Below are 20,212 nucleotides of genomic sequence, written 5' to 3' on the forward strand. Positions count from 1 at the left end.
TCATTTCTCTTAATAAAGTTTTGAGGAAATACCACTAAAATAAAAAATAAAGAATTTCTCCACATATAACTGCTCACCATTTTTTTTATTATTTCCATTAACTCTGATATTTTCCCTATAAAAGGGTGCTTCAAATAATCATAAAATCCAAACCAGATGGAAAAAATACAGCAATCAAATTAAACTGTTGATTACTAATTACTGAAGCGGAAGCACATTCTAAGTTTATAAACCTTAAAGAAATGGGAAATCCTATGCTTATCATTCTGATATGAGTCAGATCACAAAAATGCTTTATTTTGCTAAAGACTAACTCAATGAAACTATTGCTTGAGTGCTTAGAAGTGACCAGCACGATTACTTTTACTTCACTCCACAGTTTCTGAACATTTTTCTTGGTGATTATCCTTTGTATACTATCAATTTCAGCTATAAGACCAACAACTGAAAATAGACTCTAGGAACCCTAACAGAATAAAGCTTGGGAGCATGAGTATCAGGCATCTGTAACTGAAAACCCTTAAGTGAATGTATCAACATGCCACCCAATATTTTCTTAGGAGAAAATAAATTCAAGAGGACAGGATATTAGCCAGTGTCCATAGATCAATGAGAAGCACATAAAGAATGTTACACATACTCAAGAATACATTGCAACTACAAAAACTTAAGTGATACCTGAAATGGGAAATGATGTTTATTGAACATTCTACTGAAGCCCAAGGAGCTATCTTACCGCTCCCTTGTAGTTACGCCATATGGTATTTTGAACTGGGCTTTGTGGTCAGTGTCTGCTAAAAGCATTTTCTTTGGATAACAGATTCACCAAACTCTTTGAACTCCAAAGAAGTGACCCACATCTTCTTAAAAGCATTCATAGAGGTCACAACTGAAGCACCAATCCAAGTGGAGAAACTCCTATCAGGAGTTGCTGTGAGCTTAATGAGGGTCCCCAGGGGAGCCAGCTGTTGTATATCCTTCATGAGCCTTTCTGTTAGTCCTGGGAATAAAGTGCTGCCTCCCGAAAGCTTAATCTCCCCAAAGAGATTCTTCTGAATGTCAGATTGGCATTTTGTGATGCTGCTGTAGAGCATTCGCGGGAGTCCTGGATTGGGGTCACCGATCAGATTAGGTGAGAAAAGAATCTCAGGCAGTTTGCACAGTTTTTCTCCCATGTGGATGACGTTCCCATCGGGAAGTCTGTATTGTTTCAGGATCTGTTCCTGCTGTTTCCTGCGTATTTCTTTCTCTGGCTCTAATGGGACAAAGCATGTTTTCTCTTTCAAATTATCTGTAATGGCCTTATTGAGTATACATGGGAAGTTACAGTCTCTGGTAACCAGAAGATGGGTGAGATGTTCGGTAATATCTCTCCCTGCCACACAGAGCCGGTTGACTGCATGAGGAAGGTAGTAACCCTCATAGACAGGAACGGTGCTAGTAATTCCATCTCCAATGTCGACCACCAGACCTGTGACACAGGCAGAGGCATAGAGAGCTCCCACTGCATGGTTCAGCAGGTACAGTGCTGGTACAGAAAATTTCTCAAACATGATTTCAGCAATCTTCTCACGAGAGCTTCTTGGATTTAAGGAGGGTTCAGTCATAAGTACAGGATGTTCACTGGATTTAATGCCTAACTCCCACTCAAACACGTGATTCCAAAGGTTCTCCACATCATCCCACCTTGCTATCTGCCCACGCTCAATGGGATAATGCAAAAATAGCCTATCATACTTGCGCCGGGCTTGTTCTCCTATGAAGAACCTCTTCTGATGAATTCTTAGAGAAGACATGTTAAGTTTAGGGTACCCCACAACAGAGTCGATCACACGACAGGGTCCAATCTCTCCTGACAGACCTACTTTGCAGAACCCAGAGCCACAATCAAAAATCAAAGCTGGACTATCCAATGTGTGTCTACAAAACATTTTTGTTTCAGTTCTTCCTTACTTCCCCCCAAATAAAGGTTTTCTTGGGCCACGTTGGAGAATACGGTCTAATTCCTGTAGTTTTAAAGCCACAGTATCCTAAGTTCTTAACTTGTCTCCCAGGTGAAGTTGGCAAGGTGTCCTTAATCCACCAGAAAACACCTATTCTAACCCCATAAGTGATGACTTTCTGGAGGGACAGGACGTGCCGACGCTATTTCAGAGGAAGTACCCAGGTGTGTAATAATGTAGCCATGACGACATTGATCATTATTGAGTCATGGGGGTGGGTGGAGGGGGTTCATAGCAGCCAGTAACCCTTTATAGTGAGACAAGAAACAGGGGAAGGCAAAACATGCTTATCACAGATTTTAGTAAACTGAGAATCTAAAGCAGAGGTCTAGTTCTAAAACAAAATAGGGGGGCGAGAGTTTAACGTAGTGATAGAGTGCTTGCCTAGCATGCACTAAGACCAGGGTTCAATTTGTCGGTACCACATACATAGAAGCCAGAAATGGTGCTGTGGCTCACGTAGTAGAGCTCTAGCCTTAAGAAAGCCCAAGGACAGTGCCCAGGCCCTGAATTCAAGGCCCAGGACTGGCAAAAAATTAATTTAAAAGAACTAGAGAATATAAAAAGAACCATAACCATTTCACAAACTTGGTGAATATCTATACCTATTTCTATATATCAGAAAATATTTCTCAGAAAGAAAATTTCTTAGAAAATAACTGCAGCACACATACTGAGAAAGAGATTATGAAAAGTGAAATACAATATATCTCTCAGGAACATAACATAGAAGTGAAACAATCTCAATCAATAATTGAATATATAATGAACAAGCTAAAAGAAATGTGTCTACTACTTTCTTACATATTTATTACAATTTTGATTAGTCTGAGAAGCCTTTTAGAAGACTTGATTTAAAGTAAATTGAAGTTGTTAGGTACAAGCTTATCCCAGGAAACAGTTCTCTTATTGAACTGTCATCTGAGATGCTAAAAATACCCATTTTTTGCTAAGAGGAAGAAATAAGCATCAGATAGAGCTTCAGGTTTAGTGGAGTTATCTATGTTCTCCTCAAATCACCTTTTAAAATTACGTCCACTGAAATATGTTTTCTCATTTTGAATAGTTCACTGAGATAACTTTCAAATAATACACACACAAATTAAATTGCCATGGCTTTAAAATACTTATGCATACATTCCCATAATAAAGTCAATTTGAGACCATTTCTTCTTATAAAAAATTATTTGTCAATGCTGATTATACTATCCTCTTAAGCATTAGGTCCCGGAAGCTATTTTCTGTCTGTAAAATTTACCTTTTATTCATTTTTCACACAAATGAAATTATATAATACATAGTCTTTGTCTCTGAAATCATTCAGTTCTCATATTGCCTCTGAATTCAACTATTGTCTTGATAAAATGTTCTTTGATTAGCTGATAGATTTGTTATGGCATATGGTGATAGAAAAAAATCTCAGATGTTTTGTGTGGGCTTAAATTTTCATTTCCATATGGCACATATCTGAAAAGCAAGGTAGGTCCACATTGTATTCTATGGAACTCTGTGAGAAGTTAAACACTTTTATAGCACTGCAACTAATTATTAAAGCACTGCTTTAATAAGGAAGATACCAGTGGCTCATGCCTGTAAACCCAAATACTAAGGAAGCTGAAATCTGAGTATTATGGTTTGAAGCCAGCCCTGGCAGGAAAATCCATGACATTGTTTATATCCAATACTACCAGAAAGACAGAAGTGGCGTTGTTGTTCAAGTGGTAGAGCATTACCTGCTCAGAGGCAGTATTCTGGCCCTGCGTACAAAACCGAAAACAAGGACCTAGCCACCACTCCACATACACATACACACTCAGCACTATTTATATTCATTATAAAAGTTATGGTAAGTATTAATTTTAATATTAAATTTCTCCTTCACTTTGCTAAGATGTGAGGGCTTTAGGCAATTTGATTTCCTGAATGGTTGGCACTCCCTGATCCTCAGTCCTTTCCCATGGCTCTCACAGTCTTGTTCAAAGGGTGAGTATTTCAAGTAACCAGATGGATGGTGTTCACTCAGCACAGGCAGCTTTGAAAATTTTGTGGGAACCCTGAGAAAGCTGTACATTGAAATATAACTCTTGTCCTCTGCAGATAATATCCCAGAAAACAGCTTGTACAGGCATTTATGTCATTAGAAATCCTAGAGAACTCTAGATGATTCTGAATCAACTTCCATCAAGTTCAAGGGCCCTACCGAAGACATTGGATTTTTATAAATATGGTGTTCATGTGAACACATATTATTAACATTACTTTCCAGTTTTAATTTACTTAGTGAATATCCAAGTATCTTATATCTTGTCAAATTAAATATCACAATATAATACCATGGTAACAGCTTTTTATGATAAGTAGAATAAGTAATTCAGTGGGTTTTGATATTGTAAATATCTGATTACACATTATAGCTCAGAAATTTGGGATGATAAAGCTTAAGAGAATCATGGAATATAAAATGAGTCCTGAGTAGGAATATCAACAGAGGTACTTCTAGCTCTAGTTGAAAGGCTTGAAGTACTTAACTGCAAGATTAAACTTTATTGAATCTCAGTATTCATATCTGTAGAAGTTTATGTGGGAAAAATTTATCTGAGATTTTTTTTCCATCTCTGAATATGTCTGACTATGAGAAGCCATTATGTATTCACAAAATGCAGTTCAGTTTCTCATACACCTTCCAAACAGCTTAAAAATACTAGCTTTTAGAATTAATTTATAAATACATAAATAAACACTTTGGGTGGTATGTAGGTATATATAACTTAATTATGCAAAATATGGTAGATTCAGGGGAAAATCAAATGGCATATTTCATTGTGATTAATAGAAGGGTTACATTATATTCACCAGATAGAAGGTGCATAACTTCACAAACATTGATACCCTTTCTTATGACATGGTCCCAATTTCCCTCCCCCCGCACCCCCCGGCTTATGTTGATTCCCCCCCTTCGCAATCCAATTTCAAATAACCAATTAAGCACATATAAAATATATCAGATAACAAGGTGAAATATTGTAACAATATGAGATAACTAAGGGATGGCAAAAGCAATGAGAGATAACATAGTACATTAAGGACAACAGTCACTCATTGTATGGCTTTTGTTTCCTTCTCCTGGAGGTCCTAACATTTAGTGTAGTACTATTTGGCCTAATGTCTCTAGATTTTGTTCTATTGTAAATCTCTGCTGGGAGAGCTCAAGGTTTCTACTGACTATGACAAATGAGGGAGACTATTGGGCCTACATTCCTTTGAGTCTGGCTTACTTCACTTAATATGATTTTTTCTGAGTCTTTCCATTTCCTAACAAATGGATCAATAGTGTTCTTTCTGACAGCAGCATAGAATTCCATTGTGTACAAATACCACATCTTGTTGATCCACTCAACAATGGAGGAACATCTAGGTTGGTTCCATATCTTTGCTATGGTAAATAGTGCTACAATGAACATCATTGTGCTAGGGGTTTAGTATGCACTTGTTTCTGGATGATTGGGTAAATGCCAAGTAGTGGAATTGCTGGGTCATAGGGGAGCTCAATGTTTAGTCTTTGAGGAACTGCCATACTGCTTTCCACAGTGGTTGAACAAGTTTGTACTCCCACCAACAGTGTAGTAGTGATCCCTCCTGGCCACATCCCCTCCAGCAACTCTTGTTATTCGTTTTCCTGATCCTGGCCATTCTAACTGGAGTGAGGTGGAATCTTAGAGTTGTTTTGATTTGCATTTCTTTTATGACCAAAGATGTCGAACATTTCTTCATATGTATATAGGCCATTTTTATTTCTTCTTCAGAGAAGACTCTAAGTCTTTGGCCTATCTTTTAATGGGATGGGTTTTTCTTTGGATATTACTTTTGGAGTGATTCAATTTTTTTGAGCTGTTGATATATTTTAGATATGAGGCCTTTGTTGGTTGTATGGTTAGTGAAGATCTTCTCCCATTCTGTAGGCTTCCTAATTAATTTACTAGCTATGTTCTTTGTCAAATGGCATAATTTTTAGAAATGCTACCTCATAGTCCAATAAAATAAATACCAGGAAACTAGTACTTGAAAAGGGGATGAAGTTAAGAAGAGAAAGATAGATGAACAAAGAGGAAGAGGGATCATACTCATAATATTTATCATACCCTACAAAATTAAGGTGATCAAGGAAAGGAATGAAATGGGTGGGGAGTGCAAGAATGATGAATGAGGTGACATTGATCCAGATGAAACATACCATAAACTGCTTTATTGAATGGTAACTGTTTTTTGTAGCTATTTCAAGAGAATAAAAATATTTAAAATAAATAATAAGTGTCAGGAAGGTGGCCTAGTGATAGAATGCTTGCCTAGCATGCACAAAGGTCTGGGTTCAGTTCCTTCATACCCCATACACAGAAAAAGCTGAAAGTGGTGCTGTGGCTAAAGTGGTATCACGCTAACCTTGAGAAAACCCTAGAACAGTGCTCAAGCCCTGAGTTTAAGCCACCAACAGTGTAGTAGTGATGTTTCCTGGCCACATCCCCTCCAATATCTATTGTTATTAGACTTCTTGATCATGGCCATTCTAACTGGAGTGAGGTGGAATCTCAGAGTTGTTTTGATTTGCATTTCATTTATGGCCAGAGTTGTCGAGCATTTCTTCATGTGTCTATAGGCCATTCTTATTTCTTCTTCAGAGAAGACTCTTTTTAAGTCTTTGCCCCATCTTTTAATAAGATAGTTGTTTCTTTGGAGATTAGGTCAGAAAGAACAATATTGCCCCATTTGTATGGAAATGGAAACACTCAGAAAAAAAATCATATTAAGTGAAATATGCCAGGCTCAAAGGAACATAGGCTCAGTGGTTTCCCTCATTTTCATAATCAGAAGGAACCTTGGGCTCTCCTAGCAGACATTTACAATAGAGCAAAACCTAGATACGTAAGGCCATATAGTATGATGTGACCTCCAGGATATACAAACAAAAGCCATATAATGAGTGATTTTTGTCCTTAATGTACTATGTTATCTCATCTCTTTTGCTGTCCCTTGGTGTTCTCATGTTGTTCAATATTTTACCTTGTTATCTGATATATTTTGTATATGTTTATTTGGTTATTTGAAATAGGATAGAGAAGTGGGAAAAACAAAATGAGGGGTGGGGTTGGGTGGAGGAAAATGGGGACCAAGATATGAGAAAGGGTATGAATATTTGTGGAGTAATGTAAATTCTATCTGGTGAATATAATGTAACCCTTGTATTCATTACAATAAAAAATATATGAAAAAGAGACATTTTCAGGTGTTGATAGGTTATGACTTAGCAGCCAGGCAGTAATGAGGTATTATAGTACAGAACATAGGTTTAGACAATCATAAAATATACCTGGAAACTGGTGGCTCATGCCTGTAATTCTACTCAGGAGGCTGAGATGTGAGTACCATGGTTCAAAGCCAGCCTAAGCAGGAAAAGTCTGTCAGACTCTTACCTCCAGTTAACCACCAGAAAACAGGAAGTAGCACTGTGAGTCAGCATGTTAGGCCAGTAGTCTTGAGCTTAAGAGCTCAGAGACAGTGTCCAACCCCATAGTTCAAGCCAACAACCACAACAAAAAGATAGAAAAATCATAAAATTTATACAAGGTATAGTATGTTATCATCATCAAATAGTATGGTGTAAGCAGAGTTTGAGCTAAGTATCATAATGCATCTGGTGGCTGAAAAAGCTATTGGAGAAATTATACACCACACACCGAGTAAGCTGTTTTGGGGATGCTGGGTGAAATGCTAATAAAGTTAGAATAAAAACTCCACAGGAATACACCTTATATGAATTGAAAGTTTCTCTTCAGGAACTATTGAACATAATATTAAATGTCAAATTTCAACAGAATTACAAAATAAATTAAAGAATAGCTTTCTTATGCTCTGAGTGAAGAAGACAATAAAAAATTAAAGAGACAAGGAATTGTGTTTAGAGCTTCTTAAAGATTTTTAATGAACATAAGTAAGTAAAATGAAGACATATACATTATAAACACAGGAAGCATCACATTTTCTAAACATTTATTTTTAGCTCTAGCAATACTAAAATGCGTGCACTGAAATATCACTATAGCAAAATATGAAGCTAAAAACGTTATCATACTTACATGATTTATTTTTCAGCAAAACACAGTTCCATTAACATTGACTAGTAATATTTCCCTGAAATATAAAATATCAGTTTCTTCTTAGTTAAAGGTCTTTTAACCAGCAAGACCATAGCACTGAAAACCTTTTTTCTGGTAACACTATTAAAGAACTTGTACCTTCTAGAATGTTTTGCGGGTTGAGCTCCTAATAGAACCTTCACAGTAACTTAGAACCTTATTACCTCTTTACCTTGAGATTTTCAAAATATATTTCACAAAATATTCAGAAAAGTTCAGGATTTATTTCAACAACATTATTTTGAAAAATTACTAATGCATTTCAATAACATATTCTGAAATATTTACTTTTATTATACATGTTTTATATATTTATTATTTCAGTAGTTACAAAAATCTTTCACAAAAAATCTAGTTATTGGGGCTGGGAGTTTGATTTAGTGGTAAGAGTACTTGCCTAGCATGTACGAAGACTGGGGTTCTATTCCTTGGTACCACATACATAGAAAAAGCCAGAAGTGGTGCTGTGGCTGAAGTGGTAGAGCTGTAGCCATGAGAAAGCCTAAGAACAGTGTTCAGGCCCTAAGCTCAAAGCCCCAGGACGGCACCAAAAAAAAAAAATCTAGTCATTAAGATTCTGCCAGAGAGCATTTCTAGATAAAAGAAAATAAAACCAACTAAAATGCATATTAGATTGGCCTTCTAGGAAAGGAAAGGTCCTTAGAGATAGTCATTCCTGGAAATTTTTTGAAAGGAACAATTTTGTTTCCATAAGTCTACTCTCTAACATATTTTAGCTGTCCAGTTAGGAAAGCCTGTGCAATCATGCAGGACAAAGATGAACAATAAAAATATGTCTTTTGCAGGAAAAAAAAATCATGTCTAATGAACTAATTCTCAGAAACAGAAAAATGTCATATGTTTTTTCACATATATGGCAGCCAAACCTAAAATATAACACTGCAGCACTAGTTATTATAGCTAAGATATAGGAGCAGCCCCAGATATCCCTTAATGGACAAATCGATCAAGAAAATGTAGTATGTATAAGAAATTTTTATTAAGTAAGCCAGAGCCAAAAACACAGGTTCCATTGTTTCTCTCATTTGTGGTAGCTAGAATTTGCCTAAAGGAAACACAGAAAGTGGTATGCAATCAGTTACAAATGAATTAGCTGAAACTAGAGTTTATAGAGAACTCCAATAATAGAACTATTTACAAAGACAAAGTAAGTAAAGGCCCACCAAAATAAATATAAGGAAATGCGTTTTTACAACAGTGGGGGATTGGGACTAATAAGAGAGGGGTAGAAGAACGAATGGAGGAAGAGGAGTAGAATCTATCAAGATTTCATTGCATATATCAAAAAATTAAGAAAAGTAAAAGAAGGGTTAGATAGAAGTGGGAAAGTGAAAATTTGAAGGGATAAAACTGATCAACATGAATTATATATATATATAAACTGCTTTTTCAATGGAAAAAATTCTATACATATGCTAAAATATTAATAAAAGTGAAAGAAGGGATGAGTTGGGAAGAGCTGAAGAAAATGTTTAAATGGATGACATTGATAAGGTACACTGTATTCATAACGTGCTTTGTTGAATGACAACTCTTTTGCCCAACTACTTAAAGATAATACAAGCATTAAAAAACATGACTAGGCATGATAACATATAGAGGGCTCCAATGCATCTACACACAAACCAACTAAATGAATTCAAAGCTTTAACTCCTCTCAAAAACTAATGTACTGTTTATCACAATAAATGTTAGAAAATTTAAACATGTTTTAAGGGAAGAACAATGAGGGATACAAAATGGAAGAAGGATGAGTAACTGCAGTCATTGAAGTCAATGTATACTATGAAAAATGAACTACGTAAATTGTATGTAGGGATAGGAGAGGGAAAACAGGGGAGAATGGAGTAGGGGATAAAATTGCTCAAGAAGGTTTTTTTTTGTTGGTTGTGGGACTTGAACTCTGGGTTTGGGCACTGTACCTGAGCACTTCAGCTCAAGGCTATCATCCTACCCCTTGAGCCACAGTGCCACTTCCAGTTTTCTGGTGATTAATTTGAGATAAGAGTCTCATGGACTTTTTAGTGCCTGGGCTGGCTTTGAACCCCAATCCTCAGATCTCAGCCTCCTGAGTAGCTAGAATTTCAAGCGTGAGCCACAACTCCTGCCTTAGCTTTGTACTTCTACAACTACTTAATAATAACTATTAAAATCCTAAGTAAATGAAAACTGTGTTTATCAATTACATGAAGACATGTCCAGTGGTACCTTTAGATATTATAGCACTAAGAAATACTCTAACCCATTGCTGTCTTTGTTATTATTTTATTTATGTTAATCAAAATGGCATCAACTTTTCCACATACTGGCTAGAAAATTTAGACTTCATATCTGCAACTATGGATTATTTTTTAATCATTTTTGTGGGTTACTCATCAATCAACTATGTTTCATAAACAGATTGATTCCATCGTTAATATTGAGTCATTATTGTTACTATTACTACCTAATCAATTTTAATTGTTACTATTAATGCCTCATTAATTTAAATAAATAATGTATGAATATAAACCATTAAAATGTTTAAAGTGAGAACAATACTAAATGTTGATCCTGTTCTATTAGCCAATAAACTTTTGGTAAAAGAAAATGGTTCTTGGCATTTGTATTTTAGTATGACTTTTTAAGTCTTTCCCTTTAAATCTTCCCTCACAATAGATTGTGCTAATCTATTGCCTGCCATTCTCTTCCTGACCAGTTCTTCCTTGAGTGTTCTTCAACTTCACTTTCTTCCATAAACACTTACACATTTTATATATGTATTGAAAAGTTCTGCTGTCCTTTATTTTCATAATTCCCCTCACAGACCTCACTTTTCTGTGTGAACTTGGACAGATAACTTAACTTTGCCTTACCTTCTTCATATGCAGAACAGAGACAAAAATATCTACTTTATTTTTTTGTATATTTTTATTGTAATTAATAGAAGGGTTACATGATATTTGCCAGATAGAAGGTGCATTAATTCACATACATTGATACCCTTTCACATGTCTTGGTCTCCATTTCCCTCCCCCCACCCCTATCCCTCATCTTGTTTTCCCCCCTTCCCTATCCAATTTCAAATAATCAAATACAAATATATCCAATATATCAGGCAACAAAGTAAGATACTGTAAAATACGAGATAACCAAGGGAGAGCAAAAGAGATGAGAGATAACATAGTACCTTAAGGATAACAATCATTCATTATATGGCTTATGTTTCTATATCCTAGAGATCCTTTCATTTAGCGTCATACTATATGGCCTTTTGTATTAAGGTTTTGCTCTATTGCAAATCTCTGCTAGGAAAGTCCAAGGTTTCTACTGATTATGAGAAATGAGGGAAACCATTGAGCCTCAGTTCCTTTGAGTCTGGCTTACTTCACTTAACAGGATTTTTTCTAAGTCTTTCCATTTCCTAACAAATGGGTCAATGTCATTCTTTCTGACAGTAGCATAGAATTCCATTGTGTACGAATACCACATCTTGTTGATCCACTCATCAAATGAGGGACATCTAGGTTGGTTCCATATCTTTGCTATGGTAAATAGTGCTGTAATGAACATTGTTGTGCTGGTGGATTTAGTATGTCCTTTTTTCTGGATGATTGGGTAAATGCCAAGTAGTGGAATTGCTGGGTCATAGGGGAGTTCTATGTTTAGCCTTTTGAGGCACTGCCACATGGCTTTCCATAGTGGTTGAACGAGTTTGCACTCCCACCAACAGTGTAGTAGTGATCCCTCCTGGTCACATCCCCTCCAGCATCTGTTGTTATTCGTTTTCCTGATCCTGGCCATTCTAACTGGAGTGAGGTGGAATCTTACAGTTGTTTTGATTTGCATTTCTTTTATGACCAGAGATGTTGAACATTTCTTCATGTGTCTATAGGCCATTTTTGTTTCTTCTCCAGAGAAGACTCTCTTTAAGTCTTTGGCCCATCTTTTAATAGGATGGTTGCTACTTTGGAGATTACTTTTGGAGTAATTCAATTTTTTGAGGTGTTGGTATATTTTAGATATGAGGCCTTTGTCCGTTGTATGGTTGCTGAAGATGTTCTCCCATTCTGTAGGCTTCCTAATTAATTTACTAGCTATGTCCTTTGCCATACAAAAGGTCTGCAGTTTGATGTAGTCCCACTGATCCAGCCTTTCTCTGATTTGTTGATTCTTGGTCCTTATTAAGAAAGTTTTGACCTGTGCCAAGTAGGCCTAGTGTATTTCCTATTCCTTTTTGTAAAGTTTTCAGTGTATCGGCTTTTACCTCCAGGTCTTTGATCCATTTGGAGTTAATCCTAGTGCAGGCTGACAAAGAGGGATCCAACTTTAGTTCTCTGACGGTGATTAACCAGTTCTGCGAGCACCACTTGTTGAAGAGGCTATCTTTCTTCCATTCTATTTTTTTAGCTCCCTTGTCAAAGATTAGGTGGCCATAGGTCGGTGGTTTAATATCTGGGTCCTCAGTTCTATTCCATTGGTCTTCAGGCCTGTTCTTGTGCCAGTACCAAGCTGTTTTGATAATTATAGCTGTGTCATAGAGTCTAAAGTTTGGTATTGAAATTTCTCCTGTGCTGTTCTTTCTGCTAAGAAGTGTTTTTGCTATACGTGGTCTTTTACTATTCCATATGAAATTTTGGATTGCCTCTTCTATTTCTTTAAGGAATGACATTGGATATTGATGGTTATTGTGTTGAATTTGTAGATAGCCCTTGGCAAGATTGTCATTTTCACGATGTTGATTCTTCCAATCCAGGAGCATGGGAGGTTTTTAACAGGTCTAAACTATTTACTATGTGTGCCTGGCACAGGGAAACTACAGGAAGATTTTTTGCATCTTCCAGTGACTTGTACTCTGAGCCTAGGCAATGTCCTGATCTTTTGCTCAAGGCTAGAACTTTGCCACTTGAGCTGCTGTGCCACTTCTGTTTTTTTTTTTTTTGATTAGTTTATTTGAGATAAGAGAAGGTCAAAAGCAAGATGATTTAGAGGGAAAAAATCATGGGAAAAGGTATTGATGTTCAAGAAGTAATGTATCCACTACCTGATGAATGGAACTATAACTACTCTACACATCACCTGAAAATAAAATGCAATTTATTAAAAAAATAGAGTCTCTGGACTTTCCTGCCTTGACTGGCTCAAAATAGGGTTCCCCAGATCTTAGCCTCCTGAGTAGATAGGATTGCAGGTGTGCCCAGCTCCAGGTTTTCTCATAATCTTTCCAAAGTACAGACTAATGTATCATTTTTTAACTGAACATAACCTCATAAAACTTCCTGGTTTCTTGTTATACTTAATTGCAAGAAATCACTATTTCACTCTCAAGTATTTATGTTGATAAATATTATTTTTATATCTTGTTAATTTGTTTTTTTAAATGGTTCCTATTCAAAATAAAAATTATGAGGACTACTACATTTCCCAGTATTAACAGGAGCACTGATATCAGCCCTTCCTTTCAATCCTATAATCATTCTAAGAATTTTTCATTCCTGTTAATGTTATCATGACTAACTGTATCTTTCAACTAACACTTAGTGCACTCCAATACTTTATATTATCTTAGATTTGATCAATTCTTCCTTATTAACACTTTCAGTATTTACTGTTATTACACTGACTACAGTTCTTCCTTTTCTTCTCACTGTTGAATGGCTACAAAAATCATCCTGCCTAGCGTGCAGGAAGACCCAGGTTCAACTCCTAGGTAGAATAAACACATAGAATAAAGGGCAGAAATGATGCTGTGGCTGAAGTGGTAGGGCTCTAGCCTTGAGAAAGCCCAAGGACAGTTCTCAGGCCTTGAGTTCAAGCACCAGGAATGGCAAAAAAATCATCAATCAAGGCATTCTTTTTATAATTTCTCCCATTCCTGTTTGAATGTATGATGGTAGTCACAACTAAATTAATCTAATAAAAAGAAATTTCATCAAATCATTCTTACATTCACATTTTCTTTTTTTGGCACACAAACTAGTATTTATTCTTTTCATATATTTTTATTGTAATTAATAGAAGGGTTACACTATATTCATCAGATACAAGGTATATGACTTCACAAATATTGATACCCTTTTTCATGTCATGGTCCCCATTTCCTATGCGCCTCACCCGCACACATCTTGATATCTCCCCTTCCACTTCCTATTTCAAATAAGCAATTAAGCATATATAAAATGTATCAGATACAAAGGTAAAATACTGTAACAATATGAGATAACCAAGGGGCAGCAAGAGAGATGGGAAATAAACAGTACATTAAGGACAACAATCACTCATTATATGGTTTTTGTTTCTATATCCTGGAGGTAATTACAATTAGCCTCATACTATATGGTCTTATGTGTCTAGGTTTTGTTCTATTGTGAATCTCTACTTGGAGAGCCCAAGATTTCTATGATTGTGACAAATGAGGGGAACCATTGAGCCCATGTTCCTTTGAGTCTGGCTTACTTCACTTAATATGATTTTTTTCTGTCTTTCCGTTTCCGTACAAATGGAGCAATAGCATTCTTTCTGACAGCTGCAAAGAATAAAATTGGGTATAAATAGGACATCTTGTTGATCCACGCATCAACTGAGGGACATCAGGGTTGGTTCCATATCTTTGCTATGGTAAATAGTCCTGCAATGAACTTCGTTCTGCTAGTGGCTTTAGTATATCCTTATTTCTGGACAATTGGGTAAATGCCACATAGTGGAATTGCTGGATCTTAGAGGACTTCTATATTTAGTCTTTTGAGAAACTGCCATAGTGCTTTCCATAGTAGTTGGATGAGTATGCATTCTAACCAACAGTGTAGTAGTGATCCCTCATGTCCACATCCCCTCCAGCATTCATTGTTATTAGATTTCTTGATCCTGGCCGTTCTAACTGGAGTGAGGTGGAATCTTAAAGTTGTTCTGATTTGCATTTCTTTTATGGCCAGAGATGTCGAGCATTTCTTCATGTGTCTATAGGTCATTTTTATTTCTTCTTCAGAGAAGACTCTCTTTAAGTCTTTGGCCTATCTTGTAATGGGATGGGTTTTTCTTTGAAGATTAGTTTTGGAGTGATTCAATTTTTTGAGCTGTTGATATACTTTAGATATGAGGCCTTTGTCCGTTCTATGGTTGGTGAAGATGCTCTCCCACTCTGTAGGCTTTCTAGTTAGATTGCTAACTATGTCCTTTGCCATACAAAAGCTCTGCAGTTTAATGCAATCCTACTTACCCAACCTTTCTCTGATTTGTTGTGTTTCTTGGTCCTTATTAAGAAAGTTTCAACCTGTGCCAAGGAGACCTAGAGTATCTCCAATTCCTTCTTGTAAAGTTTTCAGTGTATCAGCTTTTACTTCGAGGTCTTTGATTCATTTGGAGTTAATCCTAGTGCAGGCTGACAAAGAGGGATCCAACTTTAGTTCTTTGAAGGTACTTAACCAGTTCTGCCAGCAACATTTATTGAAGAGGCTGTCTTATTTCCATTCTATTTTTTTGGCTCCCTTATCAAAGATTAGGTGACCATATGTCTGTGGGTTAATATCTGGGTACTCAGTTATATTCCATTGGTCTTCAGGCCTGTTCTTGGGCCAGTACCAAGCTGTTTTGGTAACTATAGCTCTGTAATAGTCTAAAGTTTGATATTGAAATTCCTCCTGCGTTGTTCTTTTTGGTAAAAAGTGTTTTTGCTGTTCGGGACTTTTATTATTACATATGAAATTTTGGATTGCCTCTTCTATTTCTTTAAAGAATGACATTGGGATATTGATGGGTATTGCGTTGAATTTGTAGATAGCCCTTGGCAAGATTGTCATTTTCACGATGTTGATTCTTCCAATCCAGGAGCCTGGGAGGTCTTTCCATTTCCTCAGTTCTGCATTAATTTCCTTTTTCAGGATTTTAAAGTTTTCATTAAAAACGTCCTTTACATTCTTAGTTAAGATAATTCCTAGGTACTTTATTTTCTTATTTTTCAAATGTATTTTATTGTAATTAATAGAAGGGTTACATGATATTTGCTAGATAGAAGGTGCATTAATTCACATACATTGACACCCTTTCACATGTCTTGGTCCCCATTTTCCTCCCGCCCATTCCCACTCCTCATCTTGTTTACCCCCTTCCCTATCCAATTTCAAATAACCAAATACAAATATATCCAATATATCAGGTAACAAAGTGAGATACTATAACAATATGAGTCAACCAAGCGACTGCGCATTTTATTTTCTTTGAGGCTATTGCAAAAGGAGTTGCTTTCCTGATTGTTGCCTCATTCCTCTCACTGTTGGCGTAGAGGAAGCAGTTGATTTTTGAGGGTAAATTTTATAGCATGCTACACTTCCAAAGTTTTGAATCAGCTTAAAGTAACTTGGGAGTGGAATATATAGGATTCTTTAAATACAGAATCATGTCATCTGGAAAGAGAGAAAGTTTCACTTCCTCTTACCCTATTTGGATCCCCTTTATGCTTGCTTCTTGCCTTATTGCTCTGGCTAGGAATTCTAATACTATGTTAAAGAGGACTGTAGAGAGTGGGCATCCTTGCTCGTTCCTGATTTTAGAAGGAATGGCTTCAGTTTTTCCCCACTAAGTACAATGCTAGCTGTGGGTTTGTCCTACACAGTCTATATTATACTGAGGAATAGTCCATGATTCCTAGTTTCTCCAGAGATTTTAGCATAAAGAGGTGTTGGATCATGTCAAATGCATTTTCTATACCTACTGAGACAATCATGTGATTCTTGTCCTCGCTCCTTTTGATGTGTTGAATTATATTAATTGATTTGCATATGTTGAACCAGTTTTACATCCCTGTGATGAATCCTGTTTGATCATACTGTATGATTTTTTTGATGAGTTGTTGAAGAATGTGGGCCAGTATTTTGTTAAGTTTTGCATCAATATTCATCAGAGACATGGTTCTATATTTCTCTTTCTTTGATGAATCTCTGTCTGGTTTGGGGATGAGGGTTATACTGGCTTCATAGAATGCATTTGACAAAGGGCCATCGTTTTCAATTTTGTTGAAGAGCTTCAGGAGAATTGGTGTGAGCTCTGCTTTGAAAGCCTTACAGAATTCAGCTGTGAATCCCCATTTCGCTCCCCACCCCACCCTCACCCTTCATCTTGTTTTCCCCCCTTCCCTATCCAATTTCAAATAACCAAATACAAATATATCCAATATATCAGATAACAAAGTGAGATATTGTAACAATATGAGATTACCAAGGAACAGCAAAAGAGATGAGAGATAACATAGTACATTAAGGACAACAATCGCTCATTATATGGCTTTTGTTTCCTTATCCTGGAGGCCCTTTCTTTTAGCATCATACTATATGGCCTTATGTATCTTATGTTTTGTTCTATTGTAAAACCCTGGTAGGAGAGCCCAAAGTTTCTACTGATTATGAGAAATGAGGGAAATTATTGAGCCTCAGTTCCTTTGAGTCTGGCTTACATCACTTAACAGGATTTTTTTCTAAGTCTTTCCATTTCCAAACAAATGGGGTGATGTCATTCTTTCTGACAGCAGCATAGCATTCCATTGTGTACAAACACCACATCTTGTTGATCCACTCATCAACTGAGGGGCATCTAGGTCCATTCCATATCTTTGCTATGGACATTGTTGTGCTGGTGGTTTTAGTATGTCCTTGTCTCTGCATAATTGGGTAAATGTCAAGTAGTGGAATTGCTGGGTCATAGGGGAGCTCTATGTTTAGTCTTTTGAGGAACTGCCATACTGCTTTCCATAGTGGTTGAACGAGTTTGCACTCCCACCAACAGTGTAGTAGTGATCCGTCCTGGCCACGTCTCCTCCAGCATCTGTTGTTATTCGTTTTCCTGATCCTGGCCATTCTAACTGGAGTGAGGTGGAATCTTAGAGTTGTTTTGATTTGCATTTCTTTTATGACCAGAGATGTTGAGCATTTCGCATTTCTTCATGTGTCTATAGGCCATTTTTGTTTCTTCTCCAGAGAAGACTCTCTTTAAGTCTTTGGCCAATCTTTTAAGGGGATGGATGTTACTTTGGAGATTACTTTTGGAGTGATTTAATATTTTGAGCTGTTGGTATATTTTAGATATGAGGCCTTTGTCCATTGTATTGTTGTTGAAGATCTTCTCCCACTCTGTAGGCTTCCTAATTAAGTTACTAGCTATGTCTTTTGCCATACAAAAGCTCTGCAGTTTAACGCAGTCCCACTTATTCAGCCTTTCTCTGATTTGTTGTGATTCTTGGTCCTTATTAAGAAAGTTTCGACCTGTGCCAAGGAGACCTAGTGTACTTCCTATTCCTTCTTGTAAAGTTTTCAGTGTGTCAGCTCTTACCTCGTGGTCTTTGATTCATTTGGAGTTAATTCAAGTGCAGTGTGACAAAGAGGATCCAACTTTAGTTTTCTGCAGTTGCTTAACCAGTTCTGCCACCACCACTTGTTGAAGAGGTTATCTTTCTTCCATTCTATTTTTTTTTGTTCCCTTGTCAAAGATTAGGTGGCCATAGGTCTGTGGTTTAATATCTGGGTCCTCAGTTCTATTTCATTGGTCTTCAGGCCTGTTCTTGTGCCAGTACCAAGCTGTTTTGATAATTATATCTCTGAAGTACAGTCTAAAGTTTGGTATTGAAATTTCTCCTGTGCTGTTCTTTCTGCTAAGAAGTGTTTTTGCTATACGTGGTCTTTTACTATTCCATATGAAATTTTGGATTGCCTCTTCTATTTCTTTAAAGAATGACATTGGGATATTGATAGGTGTTGCATTGAATTTGTAGATAACCAATGTCACGATTGCCATTTTCACGATGTTGATTCTTCCAATCCAGAAGCATGAGAGGTTTTTCTATATCCCCAGTTGTATTTAATTTCCTTTTTCAGGGTTTTAAAATTTTCATCAAAAACGTCCTTTACATTCTTAGTTAAGATAATTCCTAGGTACTTTATTTTCTTTAGGCTACTGCAAAGGAGTTGCTTTCCTGATTGTTGCCTCATTCCTCTCACTGTTGGCATAGAGAAAGGAAGTTGATTTTGGGGGGTTAATTTTATACCCTGCTACACTTCTGAAGTTTTGAATCTGCTCAAGTAACTTGGGAGTGGAATATATAGGAATCTTTAAATACAGAATCATATCATCTGGAAAGACGGAAAGTTTTACTTCCTTTTTCTCAATTTGGATCCCCTTTATGCTTGCTCTTGCCTTATTGCACTAGCAGGAATTCTAATACTTCGTTAAAAAGGACTGGGTAGAGTTGGCATCCTTGTCTCCTTACTGATTTTATTTCATTTTATTTTATTTTTGCCAGTCCTGGGCTTGAGCTCAGGGCCTGAGCCCTATCCTTGGATTTTCTCAAGGCTAGCACTCTATCACTTGAGCCTCGGCACAATTTCCGGATATTGTCTATGTATGTGGTACCAAGGAATCGAACCCGGGTCTCTGTGCATGCTAGGCAAGCAATTTTACCTCTAGGCCAAAATCCCGGCCCCTTGTTCCTGATTTCAGAGGGAATTGCTTTAGGTTTTCGTGATTAAGTATAATATTAGTTGTGGGTTTTTCGTACACAGCCTTTATTATACTGAGGAATGTTCCACGGATTCCTAGTTCCTCCAGAGCTTTTAACATAAAGGGGTGTTGGATCTTGTCAAATGCCTTTTCTGCATGTATTGAGACAATCATATCATTTTTGTCCCTGCTCCTGTTGATGTGTTGAATTATATTAATTGATTTGCATATGTTGAACCAGCTTTGCCTCCCTGTGATGAATCCTGTTTGATCATATTGTATAATTTTTTTGATGAGTTGTTGTAAATGGTTGGCCAGTATTTTGTTGAGAAATTTTTGAGTCAATGTTCATAAAAAAATAGGTCGATAGTTCTCTTTTTTTGATGAATCTCTGTCTGATTTACGGATGAGGGTTATACTTGCTTCATAGAATGAGTTTGGTAAAGAACCTTTATTTTCAGTTTTGTTGAAGAGCTTGAGGAGTATTGGTGTGAGCTCTGCTTTGAAGACCTTATAGAATTCAGCTGGGAATCCATCTGG

At 36.7% G+C, this 20,212-nt stretch overlaps 1 protein-coding gene across 1 annotated transcript; it reads right to left on the minus strand.

The window, feature by feature from the left end:
- Nucleotides 1–744: 744 nt before the first annotated feature.
- Nucleotides 745–2,150, minus strand: LOC150041154 (actin-related protein T1-like). The gene has a single exon (XM_090325755.1). The coding sequence runs from the start codon at nucleotides 1,929–1,931 to the stop codon at nucleotides 795–797; it is 1,137 nt and encodes a 378-aa protein (XP_090181881.1). The 5' UTR covers nucleotides 1,932–2,150; the 3' UTR covers nucleotides 745–794.
- Nucleotides 2,151–20,212: the final 18,062 nt, after the last annotated feature.

This window comes from Megascapheus bottae, chromosome X (genome assembly GCF_031878675.1).
Source record: "Megascapheus bottae isolate mThoBot1 chromosome X, mThoBot2.hap1, whole genome shotgun sequence".
NCBI classification, from domain to species: domain Eukaryota; kingdom Metazoa; phylum Chordata; class Mammalia; order Rodentia; family Geomyidae; genus Megascapheus; species Megascapheus bottae.